At 42.4% G+C, this 14,936-nt stretch overlaps 1 protein-coding gene across 9 annotated transcripts in view; it reads left to right on the top strand.

Annotated features, from left to right (window-relative positions):
• Window positions 1-1,164: 1,164 nt before the first annotated feature.
• The window catches only part of IMMT (inner membrane mitochondrial protein), a 34,695-nt gene continuing 20,923 nt past the window's right edge, over window positions 1,165-14,936 (top strand). The window contains exons 1-7 of one of the 9 annotated variants that reach the window (XM_065597227.1): window positions 1,257-1,423; window positions 8,896-8,969; window positions 9,810-9,999; window positions 10,775-10,853; window positions 12,814-12,925; window positions 13,536-13,616; window positions 14,746-14,853. In XM_065597227.1, the coding sequence (XP_065453299.1) occupies window positions 10,803-10,853; window positions 12,814-12,925; window positions 13,536-13,616; window positions 14,746-14,853 (352 nt within the window). In that variant the 5' untranslated portion in view covers window positions 1,257-1,423; window positions 8,896-8,969; window positions 9,810-9,999; window positions 10,775-10,802. Of the gene's footprint in view, window positions 1,424-8,895; window positions 8,970-9,809; window positions 10,000-10,774; window positions 10,854-12,813; window positions 12,926-13,535; window positions 13,674-14,745; window positions 14,854-14,936 lie in introns of those variants that run through there. The other 8 variants (XM_065597226.1, XR_010601632.1, XM_008169705.4 and 5 more) reach the window with 8 other exon arrangements.

The following is a 14,936-nucleotide window of genomic DNA, read 5'->3' as shown; positions in this document are numbered from 1 at the left end:
CTCGGTGTCCTGCTCTGGTTCCTTGCTTGTGGCCCTATGACCTCATTCCTGGCCCAGCTTTCTCATTAGTTGTTCCCTGAAATTATTTGAGCTCCAGGGTCAGCTGCTTCTCCCTAGACTGGGAGAGGGACCTTCAGATGTTATGGGCTTGTGCCCACTCACCTCCTGGAACTGAATAGGTGCACCTGCTAGCAGGAGTCTCTGGCACAAACTTGGACCTAAGCTCATGCTGCAATTATAGGTGCTGGAATTTGGGGTGCTGCTGCCCCACCCCCTGGCTTAAAGTGGATTCCATCATATACAGAGTTTACAGTTTGGTGCAATGGCTCCCAGCACCACTATACAAACTGTCCCAGCACCAGGCCCTGGCTGAAATCAGCAGACAGGTTCGCACCCAGCTGGGGAGCAGAGGCTGGACCCTTTTAGTTTTCAGCCCCAAGACTCTCCTGCCTGACCTGAGGGTGATCTCTGAGGTGGGAGCACTGACAGCTCGGCCTGGCATGGGGCACTTCTAGGGTTACCATATTTTGAGTGTCCAAAAAGAGGACACTCCACAGGGCCCCGGCCCCGCCCATGCCCCAACTCCGCCCCCTCCCCTGCTTCCCATGAATCAAATGTTCGAGGGAAGCCTGAAGCAGACAGTAGGTAAGCTGGCGGGCGGTGGGGGGAGGAAGCGCGGCCCAGTCTGCCCCCCCCAACCGAGCGGCTCCCTCCGGCCGAGCACCCCCAGGCCAGCACTGGCAGCCCCCGGCCCGGCCCCAGCCCAGCACTGGCGGCCCCCGGGCCAGCACTCCTGGCCCCGCACTGCCGGGCCCGGCCTGGCCCCGCACCCCCAGGCCAGCCCCCGGCCCAGCACTGCCGGCCCCGCACCCCCGACCCAGCACCTCCCTATTTTCCTGGACATGTTCGGCTTTTTGAAAATTCCCCCTGGACGGGGATTTGAGGCCCAAAAAGTCGGACATGTCTGGGAAAATCTGGACGTATGGTAACCCTAGGCACTTCCCTATAGCTACTTTCCCCTTTCAGCCAGCCTACGGCCAGCGCCCAGCTCCCCAACCTCTGATTGGCTACCACCCCAAGTACTGCCCCACCCTGAGGCGTGGGCGCGATATAGCGCATGCGTGACTCATGTCGGCTCGGCGGACATTTATTTGCATATTCTCCGAGGCCTGATTGGGCGTCCACTCCCGTCAGTCACCATCTCCTCCCAGAGCGGCTCCGCCCCTCAACGGCGCGGCAGGGGCGGTTGTTGCGTCTGCGCAGTGCGTGTGACTGCTGAGGGGGGCGGAGGCAGCGGCCCTGCTGAGAGTTACCGCACACGGCACTTTCCCGCAAACTCCCGCCTACCACGCACAGTGCCTGGCGTTTGAGGACGAAGATGCTGCGAGTCTGTCAGCGAGCGGGGGCCGCGGCAGCCGCCCAGGTGAGCGGGGAAGGGGGGCGCCAGCAGCGAAGGCAGGAGCCGTTGCGGCTTCTGTGCCGGTCGCGCACTGGGGCGCTGCGCTCTCGTCGCGCTACTGGGGGGGCTGTCTCGATAAGTCGCGCTACGCCACTTTCCGGCGAAGAGAATGAATCGGGGTCATGAGCACGACAGGAGACACGGGGAGAAGTCGCGTCCTCTAATCGCTGCTCAGCTTTCCCCACGTAGATGCTGATTGGCTGCCCGTCTATGAAGTGACGGCTGAAATGGCCAATAGAATGGTGCAGTCGGTTCTCCCGGTCTGGCTAGGTAGACTACGGGTCCCGGCATGCGAGGCGCAAACTCTGGCACGGGGGAGTCGCGCTGCATGATGGTCCTTGTAGTCTTCGTGGGTCGGTACGGCTCTCACGCGCCGTAAAGTGGGACGTTTGTAGCCTGCCGGCGACTACTCAGGAGAAGTCTACGGTCTTGAGGTGGAGCAGTGCATTGTGGGATTAATCGTCGTCACGGACGACTAAATTCTTCGAGCCAGGAGGAGCCCAGTTCCATGCTGTATACTGGGAGTTGTAGTCGCAGCCCCGCCCTCCTAAAAGGCTCTGGGCTGGGGCCGGGGCGCAGCATGCTGGGGACTGTAGTCTCCTTCGGCATCACCTCTACCGTAGAGGCGGGCCTCTGCCAGCTGCACACATGGTAGAACTCCGTGAGCCTGGCTTTGGTTGTTCCCTGGCTGCTGTTTCAGTGTTTGGGAGCAGGAGGTGCAATAAACACGAAGAGGTGGTTGAAAAATGCTTACAGCTGTCTCTTGCTACAGGAGCAAAATGGACACATAGTTATTTCTAAAGTGCCCAGATGGCTATATCAGTAGAGAAGGACATGACCTTGTTCTTCTAATTTCTTCTGATTACAAGACTCTCACCCTCTCTTATTTCCTTCTAAATCGTCTATAATGACCACAACAAACGAACCAATATGCTAAAACTGCCCTAAAGCAATCCCTTGTTTTGGTTTCCCAGTGCACTCTCTCTAACATTTTTCTTCTATATTGTAACCTCTGCTGGACTGGGCCTGTTTTCATGTTGTCCTGTACACCCCAGACCACATTTGTGTTTCATAAATAACAGGGAACATGATAATGGGAAGGAGTTATCTTTGGTTGAGGCTAAGGGGATACTTCAAACTTTGAGACTAACAGACGTATTGGAGCATAAGCTTTCATGGGTGAATACCCACTTTGTCAGACACATGACATGCGTCTGACGTAGTGGGTGTTCACCCACGAAAGCTTATGCTCCATTATGTCTGTTAGTCTATAAGGTGCCACAAGACTCTGTTACTTTTTACAGATCCAGACTAACACGGCTACCCCTCTGATACGTCAGACTTTGAGTAAGTTTAAATGTTGCTGAAATTCACACAGCTAGCTTTATCATCTTTGCTTTTAAAAGCAGTTTTAAAGTCAATCAGCAAACGAGGGAATCTGCCACCTTCAATGAGTGGGACTTGTCAGTTTTGATAGTCACAGAGAAAAGAGGAATAGGAGAGAAGTGTATGATGTCATTCCAAGAAGCAGCCAATTGAAGGAAAAAAAAGTGGAACCTTGACTTTATCTCATGTTTGGAGATTATAAGCTTGAAGTCTTTTTAAAGCAGTTTTTTACACTTTTTCTGAAGACTGTAAGTATTTATAGATTGGACTGATTTTCAAGTACCTTGTTGGAATATTGTGTTTTTTCGTTACAGAAGCACATTAAATAACTGACTTAATAAATATATACTTTTAGGGTTTTACTCAATACTTCAGTGTAGTTTAGGTTTTCCAACCACAGAGAATGCCAAAGAGCCAAAATATAAAAGGCCTGATGGCTTTGTAGTTGGAGTGTAATCTCTTTAAAGCTAGCCAGCCCCACAACAGCAGCTGGCATTCTTGTTGCCCTGTAAGGTTGAAGAACTCAGCATGCCAAGTCATCTGACATCCTCTAAATCAAGGTTTGTGGAAAGTTTGAGCTGTGGGGTGGGGTCCTAGAATGTAGACTTCCAGAAACTGCCAGCCATCTCTTGAAAGTTTTACACATGGACCCTTCCTGTTTTAAAGATCTTTGGAGACTCTCTATCAGCTTTGAATAATCTGGGTTAGAGTATAGTTCTAAAATGTGGCTGTGGTCTGAAAAATTGTTATATAAAAGCATCTGAGTTGTGTGTGGGGTATATCAATGGCCTTCATATCTGTTTTCTCAGTTTGTAAGTAAATATCTTTCTAATAGATGAAGTCAAGGAGGTGGAGAGAGAGAGAGAGAGAGGAAGGACTATCTCAGATGGCAGGAGCTAGATGTAGAATGAGGCATCATACCGAGCTTTAAAATCATAATGTTCCATCTTTTACTGAGTCACTTATTTTTATTTCCTATTTATGTTTCTGGAAGACTTGGGGCCTCAAAGGAGCTAGAAGCTGAAAATTAGAAACAAATGGTTTTAATTCTAGGGGCTGTTTTAATAGAGTGGTTAGGGCACCAACCTGGAAGGTGGGAGACCAAGGGTCCAGTCCAGTCCCCCTGCTCCAATCACTCTTGCATTATTTATCCACAATGGAACAGCTTCAGTAGGAGAGAGTGATGGGAGTCTTGCATTAGGATATCACATAGCTTAGTGGTTAGAGCACTCTCGTGAGAGGTGGGAGACCCCTGTTCAAATCCTTTCTCTTCCTCTGGCAGAGGAGGGAATTGAATTGGGTCTCCTATATCCCAGGTGAGTACTGAAAGCACTGGGCCAAAAGTTATAAGGTGGGCTGCTGCTGCCAGATTTTGAATAGGATCCAGTCCAGGTGGCAGCCTCTGAGCACACCTGCCAGATCAGGCAGCTCACGCAACTTTAGGTGTTCGTCTGCCTGTCTTCCCCCAGTTTATGAATTGCTCTGGCGCTTAAGTGGGAGATAGGTGTCAGGACACCTGCGGCAGCAGTGTGCATGCCTAGAGGTAGACACTTTGGCACCAAGAGAACTTGAACCATGAAAACTTAGAGAAGAAGTGAGTTTAGACACCTACAAGGTTCAGTCAGAGTTTTTGGATTGCAGTGGAGACCTGGGCACTGAAGTATCTTTGTGGATCTGGGCTAGTGTTCCTATGTAAATTAAACTCGTGGCTTTGGGAGGAGTATGGTGGTTAGTGTTTGTCTATCACAGGATGGGGACATTTTTGTCCAGTTTGTCTGTGTTGTGTTCTTTTTAAAGACTTTTAAAACAAGACCTGTTTATACAATGTATGGTCTTGATGATGATGATGTAAAGTGATACACCTGTTTCCATTAATAATGGGAGGATGGATTTCAAATTTGTGGGCAGGTGTCCTTAATACACACATCTCTGCCATCAGGAGGATTAAGTTCTGCCTTGTCTGATTTTGTTCATTCCTATTTATTAAATGCATCTATTTTACATTCTAGGAGCACATCCTTGTTTTATAGATGCACATGCAAAAGGAATTAAAGTGGAGTACTAGCCTCATGCAGACCCTTCCTTATTGTTGGCAGTCTACTGAGACCTGAGCACTGTTGTTGCCTATAAAGCTGATTTTCTGGCACTTTTCTCAAGCTCAAAATTAACTCAGCTTCTCTTTATGAAATGTATGGCAAATAGTACTTCTACTGCAAAATGGCTCTTTTAGAGGGTAGAAAGCCAAGATTAAAAAACCAAGAAAGGGATAAGTGGAAATTAAAATGTCAGATGGAATAAGTAGCACACAGATGGCACTTCAGTAGGAGGAGGAAGTAGAATGCTTCTACAATGTCTTTGCCACGAGGGATCTGGGCTGTCAGCTTGACTCTTCATCAAAAGGCATTTCTGCTATCTTGGCTTTTAAACTCAGAAATAATTGCTTGTTCTTTATGCAGGAAATAGCAACAAACATGAAGTAATTAAACCCTCCAATATACTTTCCACTGTCAATACTTATAAGGAACATGGACCTAACTAGTTATATTTCCAGTAATTACACAAAAAAGAAATATTGGGATGATGCATTAGCTAGTGATTTTATGAATTGCTAAACTAGGCTTGTAATAAATGTAGGTGTAATCATTGAAATGGACAAAATAGTACCTCTAGGTAATTCCTCCTGTTCTTATCTGTAGAAGGAAGTGTATAGGAGATGTAAAACCACACACAGGCCAATCTCTGCTTACAAAACTCCTTAAGGTCCACAGATGTGCCAAACTGCTAGCAACCCTCTATACACTGTTGCATTTTAAGGCCTTGTCTTCACTGAGATTTTGTCAAAAATCTTCCTGCATTTTGCTACTGTGGAAGTGGTAGCATACAGTGGCTGCCAGCATTTTTACCACTCTGTCATCTAGAACTGCTCTGAGCCGTGATGACTGGTCTAAGCTAGTGCTTCCATAGGTGCACAAAAAGAGAAACAAGTCCTTCCCTCTCGCACGATTCCTAAAAGCTGTTTGCTACGCAAATATAGGAACAAATATATATACTGACAAATCTTGTCACTAGTGTCTGGCCTCTCTAGAGGATGGAGTATTTGATCCATATTGAAAGGTGAAGTGGGAACAATGGTTTTGCAGTCATATCACATAAGCACATTGTGAAAGTTGGAATCTTTGGCTCCACTGTGCTGTACAACTGTTCATACATAACTGCTCCTTTTTTTCTCCTTCCACTCTCTGCGTTGTACCTTTTTTCACCTGGCAAAAACTCCCTCTGAATGTACCATCCTCAGTCTCCTCCTTCAAATCCCTTGTCATCCCACTTCTGTAGCCTGAGTGCCCACTGATGACCTCCACTCCTGCGCTATTCCTTCCCTGTAGTGAGACTGGGGTAAAACTCCAAAAAGAACTTAGCAGCTTCATTTGCAATGTAATATAACACAGCTCATGTTATCTTAATGCTTGTCCTTCCCCTTCTTTTGTCATTTATCTTAATTTGGTGTGTTTGATTTAGATTGTGAGATCTTGAGGTCTGCATTGAAATTTTATTTCTGTAAAGTGCCATGCAGACTTCTAGTGTTATAAATATTAAAAATCAAACCACTGGTATTGGAAGAGTGTCAGGTCTCTGGCCTGTGGTTCGGGAAGTTTCATGGGGTTTCAGCTCACTTCAGAAAAAGAAAGCACAGAAAGTGATGGGGTCTGTGGCTTGTAAGTCACGTGGGTGAGAATGTGGGGACAAAACTAAAGTTGGTCTGGGAAATTCACTGTAAATGTTTATTCTACAGACTTCTGTCTTTATTGTAATAGTCTACTAATATTAAAGGCAGTATATTCTTACTTTTAAGAAATCATTACCTTTCTTTCTTTTTACTTTTTCAAGTAGCAGTGGTAAGAGAATTCTTTTCATGCTTGTATAACTCAAACATGTCTGCTGGTGGTCTCGTGTTACTTGTATTAAATCAATAGTGCTAGACAGGGGAACAGAAGTTAAGATCCATAGACCACTGAGCCAGTAACTGCTCTGGGACCCATGTTTCTGCACTCTATGGGTTTAAAGCTTCTCAAGCATAGCCAGTGGCACTCACAGCCGTTAAACTCTGTCAGCATTGTGTTTAGAGGGGTTATAATTCCTGATGGGCATCTGATAGACTTTATAATTCCTGTTGGGTTATCTGACTCAGTTTCCAGCATTAAAGAACTTGAACTTGTGTATAAAAGATATCAGTGAGGCTTACTGCATAAAACTAGTATGAAATTTCTGCACTTGCAATTAAGTTATGAATAGACAAAAGAATTTGGAACTCTGGAAAGATATTAATTTTCCAAAGTCCAGTAATTTAAGAATAGTATATCTAATTAACACCAATTTTGTTCTCAACGAATTCTGCTCTGATTTGAAATTAAACATGAGATACTTCAGGCTGAAAGAAATTTTTGTTGGGAAATCTAAAAGAGGATCGGAAATAGGGTTTAAATGGAAACTGAATGGTAAATTCATAATAGTGACTCATAATAAAAACTCTTTTTTCAGAAGGAGTGAAAAGCAATCCCAATTAATCCTCTGTAGTAGTAGTGCTGACAAGTAGCCAAGAACCACGTTCCTAAAATTAAGGAATGCAAATAGCAGAGTACAAATTTTATGTGAATAAACATATTTATTCATACTGAGTAAAGGGTGTGGTAAAGAGCCACTAGCTGTGAGTCAGAAGCAGATGTGACATTTTTGTACAAAGCAATAAAAGTTATACTTTAAAAGATTTTCATTTAAAAGAAATAAAAAAAATCTTAGTTTGCATTTGCAAAGATTGACTCTAATAGGTTTTATCTGATTTCTGTATTTATAAATCTTGCTTCCTCATTGCCCCATCATGAACCAAAAAAAACCTTAGTGCTGCCCACAACTGGATGGTTTTTGTAAACCAGCTTTGCAAGAGTAAGAAGCACGCATTTCCTGTCACTGAGCACTCATGTTTCTGTTGGCAGTTAAAAGTTTTTGGCTACAGTTCTGGAAAGAATAAGAAATAAGAATTCAGTGTATTGTGTTACTGCTTAAACTCTGTATGCTGTTTGAATAAATATGGAAACAGGGCTATAGGATCTGCTATACCTTTTATTTATCAGAGAATATCAGGGTTGGAAGGGACCTCAGGAGGTCATCCAGTCCAGCCCCCTGCTCAAAGCAGGACCAATCCCCAACTAAATTAAAAGCATAATGTCCAAAATAACAATTTATCTTCCTTAACAAGCTCCTTTTAATTACAAAACTTATCTGCTGCCTAAAATGCTTAACTGCGGGGAAAGTTCTCTTTGTGGTTTGTGTATTTGTTTCCCAGGAGTCCTGTACTATTCCTTCAGAAATTCGTACCCCTGTCTTTTGCTAGAATCATTAGTAGGGAGAGACTTCCCCTGCTATCGGATTGGAGTGGGTTAGCCAATCTTTTCCGTCAATCTTAATATTCAACAGAAATGGATGCTCGACATTTTAGCATAGCTAATTCATGATGTTCACAATAGTCTTTTTGAAATCTGAACCACGTTTCTGCTAAGACAGGAAAAAGAAAACAGGAAATATTCCCTGTCAGTGTGTGCCTCTCAGTCATTGCTGAATTACAGTGTATGAGAACCCTAAAGTCTACTCCAGTTGCACAGTCTAAACTAAATTAAGTGCAAAACGTAAACAGTCAGCATAAATGGGAAAGTAAATTTAGAATTTTTTGTTGTTGTTCAGAATTGCTTTGGTTTTAATAATGTAAAACGATGTTAGTAATTCAGGGAAGATGCTCCAAAATGACTTTTTTTTTTTTTTTTAAGAGTTTCTGGGTGGAATCTATTGTTTGGGGAAACTGCCCAATAATTAATTAGGGAGAAACAGAATCTCGTATCCCTGTTTTGATATCCGCTGTTCCTCTTCTACCTATTTATCAGAATATACTTAAGAGGTAGTGATTGACTATTTTGTGAATAAATGGAATTAGTTGAAATGCGGAAAATTTAAAAAATATTCTAAATTATATGCATCACTTTATTTTTGTGTTTTCTTCTTAGAATTGCCTGTGTGGTAAATATTCACTCCGTCCATTACGACTGTGCCGCGGATATGCTACATCAGGGCAATCTGGGTATGTATTGTGTTTTGTAGCTGGTATTGGTACTTTAACCGATCTGACTCATCAAGAGTGAGTTTGGTTGTCCTTTTTGCTTACGTGGGATTTGCAATTACACATTTGTTGCAAGTATATGTTTATGGTTTGCAGCAACAGTTCATTGCGTGATTGCATCAAATTTAAAGCTGCCAAATGGTCATCACTTGGATGGGAAACCACTATAGAGAAGGTGGATTATTGCAGACAATGTTAGTTGGTGGCATTCTTGCCTCTGTGTTAGTCTGGAACCAGTGCCCCAGTGTGGTACTGAGGGACTTGGTAGTGCTGAAGGAGGACTCATGCAGATGAGATTTAAAACAGACTGAACTCTTCAGAAAATTGGCCCCATTTGCAGGTACAGAGCTTTCTTGAAAAGCTGGCCCTTAAAGTATATTAGTTGTCAGTGGAGTTAGACTCAGTGGAAAGGTGCTGCCCTAAAAGTCTCTGGTTGCCCGATGGCATGATAAACCAAATGAATGGTTGTGGTGTTCTTCATTAGTTGCTCACAAACGCTTGTAACACTTTTCTGTCCCTTGTGCGTAATATCAATATGGCAGGCTTTGTGTGGCTTAGAAAGCTGCAGTAATTAGAATAGTTAAGTTGAAGTTATTCAACTAGTTGCTATGTATATTTAGGTTTGCCTAGATATATTAGAAAAGTTGTGATGAATATTGAATACTTATGGGCCTTCATTTTAAAAAGGATGGCTTTCAGATCTATAACAACAATTTGGTGTTCCTCTCCGAGACTGTTAGTTTTCTGTCCTACTGGTTTGACATACATAAAAGCTTTCTCAGCTTTATTTCTTTTCTCTAGTGTTTCTGCAGGCAAAATTATTGGGGCAAGTGTCTTGTTTGCTGGCGGAGGAGTTGGTGGAACTGTTCTGTATGCTAATTATGATCCACGTTTCCGAGAGAATGTAGAGAAGACCCTCCCATACGCTGATAAACTCTTTGAAATGGCACTTGGTCCTGCTCCTTATAATGTGCCAATACCAAAGAAACCGGTAGGTTTTCACTTGAATTTTTTTACAAAGGAAACTTTTGCTCTGTTTCTCAAATTCTAAATATTTTTGATTCTGTATACACAAGAGGCCAGAACTGTGAATTCAGCATGACTGTAATTAGGAAGTCAGTATGTATTTCTGCTTTTTTTAAGGAGACATTTAATAGATACACAATAAAAATCCTTTCATATTTCAGACATTGTGTGCTGCTGACTTACCAATTACCTTTTGACTGACGTCACCTGCTGTGTTTATCCTGCAGCTTACTTGTGCACTGCTTCCTTTTGGTTTTAATATGGTTTCACAGTATCAAATGGATTGTGATTCATGGATTGTAAAATCTTGCTCTTTTTACTTATTTGAGCGGAGAGGTCTAAAATCGATAGGTATTATGTCTGGTCATTAATGACCTGGAAAAGGGGGGAAACGGCACACTGATGAAATTTGCATCTCGTGTTATGCTAGAAGGAATAGTACTGAATAGGGATGTAGTGAGGTTAAGAAATATGAGCTGGAAATACATTTGTCCAGGCTGAATCACTTTAAGGTCATGCATCTTGGGGAACAGGTAAACTTTAAAATCTTTAAAGGTAAGAGTGATAGCGAACACCATGTTGGATGTTGTATTGCAATAAAGGTCATATTGAGAAAGGCCATTGGCATCACGTTGCAGAAGGCAGGAGAGACCCTTTCTGTGATCCTGACTTGGGAAGGTGCTGAGTCCCCTTAGCTCCTATTGACTTTAACTTTAGAAATTTCACATTTACTTCATCAGAAAGAAAAGGCCTCCTGGCCAGGCATAGATGATGAAAAGCGTTCCTGGCCACTGCTGCTATCTGAGCTTTCAGAAGCAGGTGAGGATCCAGAAAGACCCCAGGGTTGCAAACCTGAGTTTTGTGGGGGAGGGAAGGGGCCTAGCATATTCTCTGAATGGAACAGGACAATATAACTTACCCCAGTTACTTTAGTTGTTTCCCCATCTTAGCTAACGTTATTTCTTATCTGGGTTGAGTCTCAGCCGGTTTGTCCTTATTCAAGCCCTCTATCCCAGCCAGATGCTGAGTAAACCTATTAACTGCTTTGTCCATATTTGATGAAATGGAGACAACAAAACTGGCTGTCATCTGCCTAATAAAAGCATTGTAGCCTAAATTGCCTTATTTTCCCTAATGATCTGTATTGCACACTGGACAGGCTTGGGGGTGAAAGAATAGAATATTGCAGCTCTCTACCTGAGTGAATCTTTGGACTAGATGCACATTCAGTCAATATTAACTTCTGGGTCCTGTGAGAGAAATAAGAGCCATTCAAACTTGATTCATCTATTCCTGTCAGTCTGTAGCCATGTCAATTCATATTGTGGTCAATGGTATCAAAAACACCTGATGTAAAAGTCAAGCAGTCATGATTACTCTATCTGTTATCCGTTGTCACTTGGTCATCTACCAATGAACAAAGTGTGTTTGTTTGTTTTTTTTTTTTCCCCACTATATCCTGGTCTGAAAGTGGATTGCCTAGGATCTAGGAAATCTGAGACTCCATGAGTTTCCATAGTTTTTTTTCACCGTCACCACCACTTTTGTAGACTACCCAGAAAAGGGAGTGGGTGATTAATTAGTGAGATCTTAATGTCAAATGCTGGTTTCTTGAGCAAGGGCTTAATGTAAACTTTGTTGATGCCTGCCCTCACTAAGAGAGAGTGACAATTTCTACCAGTACAGACCCAGTGTCTCCTTTCTAGATTTTATTATGCATCAAGGACAGGAGTCTGGTTTGGCAGTAATAGCCAAAAGTTCCCTAAATTCATCCAGAACATCAGTGAATGATGCTGACCAAAAATCAGAGAGCGTGTCCTGTTTATCACCCCTCTTCTGCCAAAATAGATGTGTTTCCCCTGGAGATGGTTGGCTCTGAATCAGGGTGATAAAAGTAAATTGAAAATTCCTCCAAGCAAGGACCCTTGACTCTGTTTCCAAGTGGTCATAGTCTGGATTAACCCGGAAGAAAAATTTAAAAGAACTAACTATTTATAGCTTGGCCAAGTGACAGCTAAGGGAGGACACAGTCTACCAGCATATAAAGACTATAAGTGCCAATAGGGGAGAGGACTTGTTTAATATGGTATGAGGATGTATCAGTAGGGGGTAATGAATATCAGAAAGAAACTTTGTAGTGAGGTCTTACAGACTATGTAGTTCTCTCCGTTGGGAAGTAGTGGAAACCCAGTCTCCAAAGCTGCATGTGAGCCATTTGGTGAGTGTGTGAATAGTGTATCTAGAGTCTGTACACTGCCTGCATCAATACAGTTAATTGCTTTGTAGAGCTCTTTGGGGTACCTTGAATGTTATGGGGTGGTACTTGATAAAGACAGTCTGTTCAAATTCTTACATGTATCAAACTTTGTTCAAATTTAAATTACAACTAATGAATTCATTTTGAAAGAACTGAAAATTCTGAAGGCTGCTTTCAAATTAAAAATTGGGTGTGAAATTCTAAATTTACCATGTAAAATATGAAACTGATAGCAAAGAGTCTTGTATGGTCAACTCTCTGATCTTGAAAATTGCTAACACAAATGCCATTTTACATTCTAAGAGCATTTTGGGGTTATTCAGATAATCTGATCCGCTACTGCCTGGTGGGTGGAGTTATTTGTTTTGAAGTGCTAGCAATGTACATGGTGTTGTACAGTATATAAAAATAGAGGCCCTACGCTGAAATCTTTATAATCTAATAGAACTGTGACTCTTTGAATATTCATTGTATGACTGATAGTATGTGGTGATTTAAAAATATATATATTTGATTTTCAAGATGCAACCTGGTCCACTAAAAATCTCCTCTGTAGAAGAATCCAAACAGCCCAGTACCAAATCGCAGAAGAGTAAGACAGAAGCTCCTTCAACTTCAGTGGAAGAAAAAGGAGGTAACTTTCCAGAATGGTGTAAAAATGAAGATGCTGTTTAGTGTGGGGAGAAGAACAAAATGGTTATTTTTGGTACACTTTAGATTGTCTTATTACATTATAAAACTATTTGTTATGTAATCATTGGCAAGATATTTGCTCTAGGACATAAGAATGGTCTTTTCTATTCCAGTGGTGGGGTGGTCTGTGATTGCATTCTGGTTACTTTTCAGCCAGTGACTAGATATTTTTTTATGCAGCTGAAGACATGAATTAACTGGATTCTGAGGCTTGTACACAGGATTCAATAAGGATATCTTGGATTCTTGTCTCCTAGGTCTTCTAAGTTTCTGGTAACTGCAAGGGGCTTAATGTGGGTAAACTGCCAAGTCACAGTTTGTAGAAGTTGGGAGTGTCCTGTCCTTCATTCCTACCTTCAGTTAAATTCTGAGTGGGAAGCAGTGTCTGATTATTGGCCACTTATTGTCTTTGCCTTGTGGGAGAAGGTGGCTTATTCATGCTTTTGCATGTGGAATGTTCTTTCTTCCTAACATAAACATTCAGGTATCTATACTATGTTATACACAGAAATTATACAAATAGTACTGTATATGTTGTTTTTATTTTACAGCAAGCTCAGAAGTAGCTCAGATAATTTCTGCAACAGGCGAAGCGTTGTCAATTCCAGCTCCAGGCATGCAGGATGACACAGGTGAAAAAGATCACACACAAGGACACCATGAAGGGAAACGCAAACCTGCTGCATCAGGTCCTTAAATGTCTTATTAATCAGATCTAATGACTCAATCCTTCATGCCTTCTGCATGCAGACCTCTCACCAACTTGAGTGAATGTTCTGCGTGCTAAAGGACTGCAGGATTGGGCCTAATGAGTCCTTAGATAATGTGAAAAGATTTCTGCTTGATTAGTGCTTTGTGGAAAATCAGAACTGTATACATCCCACTCAACCTCCAATCTGGTGGTTTCTTTGCCAGAGTTCAGGAAAGCTATGTATTGAGGGCCTTAGCGAAGAAGCATCAATCACAGAACTTTAAAACACACTGTGGCAGACCGATTAGAACAACTATGGCTTCTTTGCAATAATAGCATTTCCTTTTTTCGAAGATTTTTATTAGTATTATATTTAACAGGTCTCAGCGTCAATATGCCAACGGTAAACAAACACTTCAGAGTTAGCGTGAGCATTAAGAGCTAACTTGGTCTTGTGGTTACAGCATAGGGCTGGGAGTCAGGAGATCTGGATTCTCATCTCCGCTCTTCCAGACTTCCTGTATGAAAACTTTTCAATTGTCCACTTACTGTGTGTTTCGGGGGCAGGGAGAAATAGTGCAGTGTGAAGGGTCCTAAGCAGTGGGGGAATTGAACTCTGCTGACTGAAATTGTATCATTCCATCTTTCTATAGCCTCCCTCCTAACCTTTCACTGCTTAGGCTGACCTTCCCATCCATGCTAACAAAGCAATGGAAATGGAAAGCAATGGCTATTTACCATATGACAGTCCATGTTTAGTTTCCCAGTTGTGTCTTAGCATTGCTTTCCATCTCAATTTTTTGTTCAGTTTATCCTTATACAACTGGCAGAAATGTAGGGATAAGTTTGATTATGTGTGTCTGTGCAGTTATCTTTGACTGCAAGGAGAGCTCAGGCTAAACTTTGCAACTCTGGAAATACAAGGTTTGAGGAGGTTGCTGGATGATGGTAGTGATGCTACCAATACAAATTAGACTCAAAAGGAAATGGTTCCTCCATGATAAGTAACCCCGGTACTAATTTTGGTTTTTCACTAAGCCTTGTTTTTCCCTCTGCATCTCTGAGCCTAGATGAGGAATATATGTGTGGAGACTCCCCTGCCATAAAAGAACGGCCACCAGAGGAGGTTGCAGCCCGTCTTGCACAGCAAGACAAAGAGGAACAAGAGAAGATTTCATGTATGTAAATTAAGATATTATTTGGTTGTCATAGATAGGAATTCACGCTGTTGTAAATATACAATATAGCCATATGTATACAT

The sequence above is a fragment of the Chrysemys picta genome, chromosome 5, assembly GCF_011386835.1.
Source record: "Chrysemys picta bellii isolate R12L10 chromosome 5, ASM1138683v2, whole genome shotgun sequence".
In the NCBI taxonomy this organism is placed as follows: Eukaryota; Metazoa; Chordata; order Testudines; family Emydidae; genus Chrysemys; species Chrysemys picta.
The sequence above is the reverse complement of the archived record's forward strand: the minus strand, read 5'-3'. Positions and strand labels throughout refer to the sequence as shown.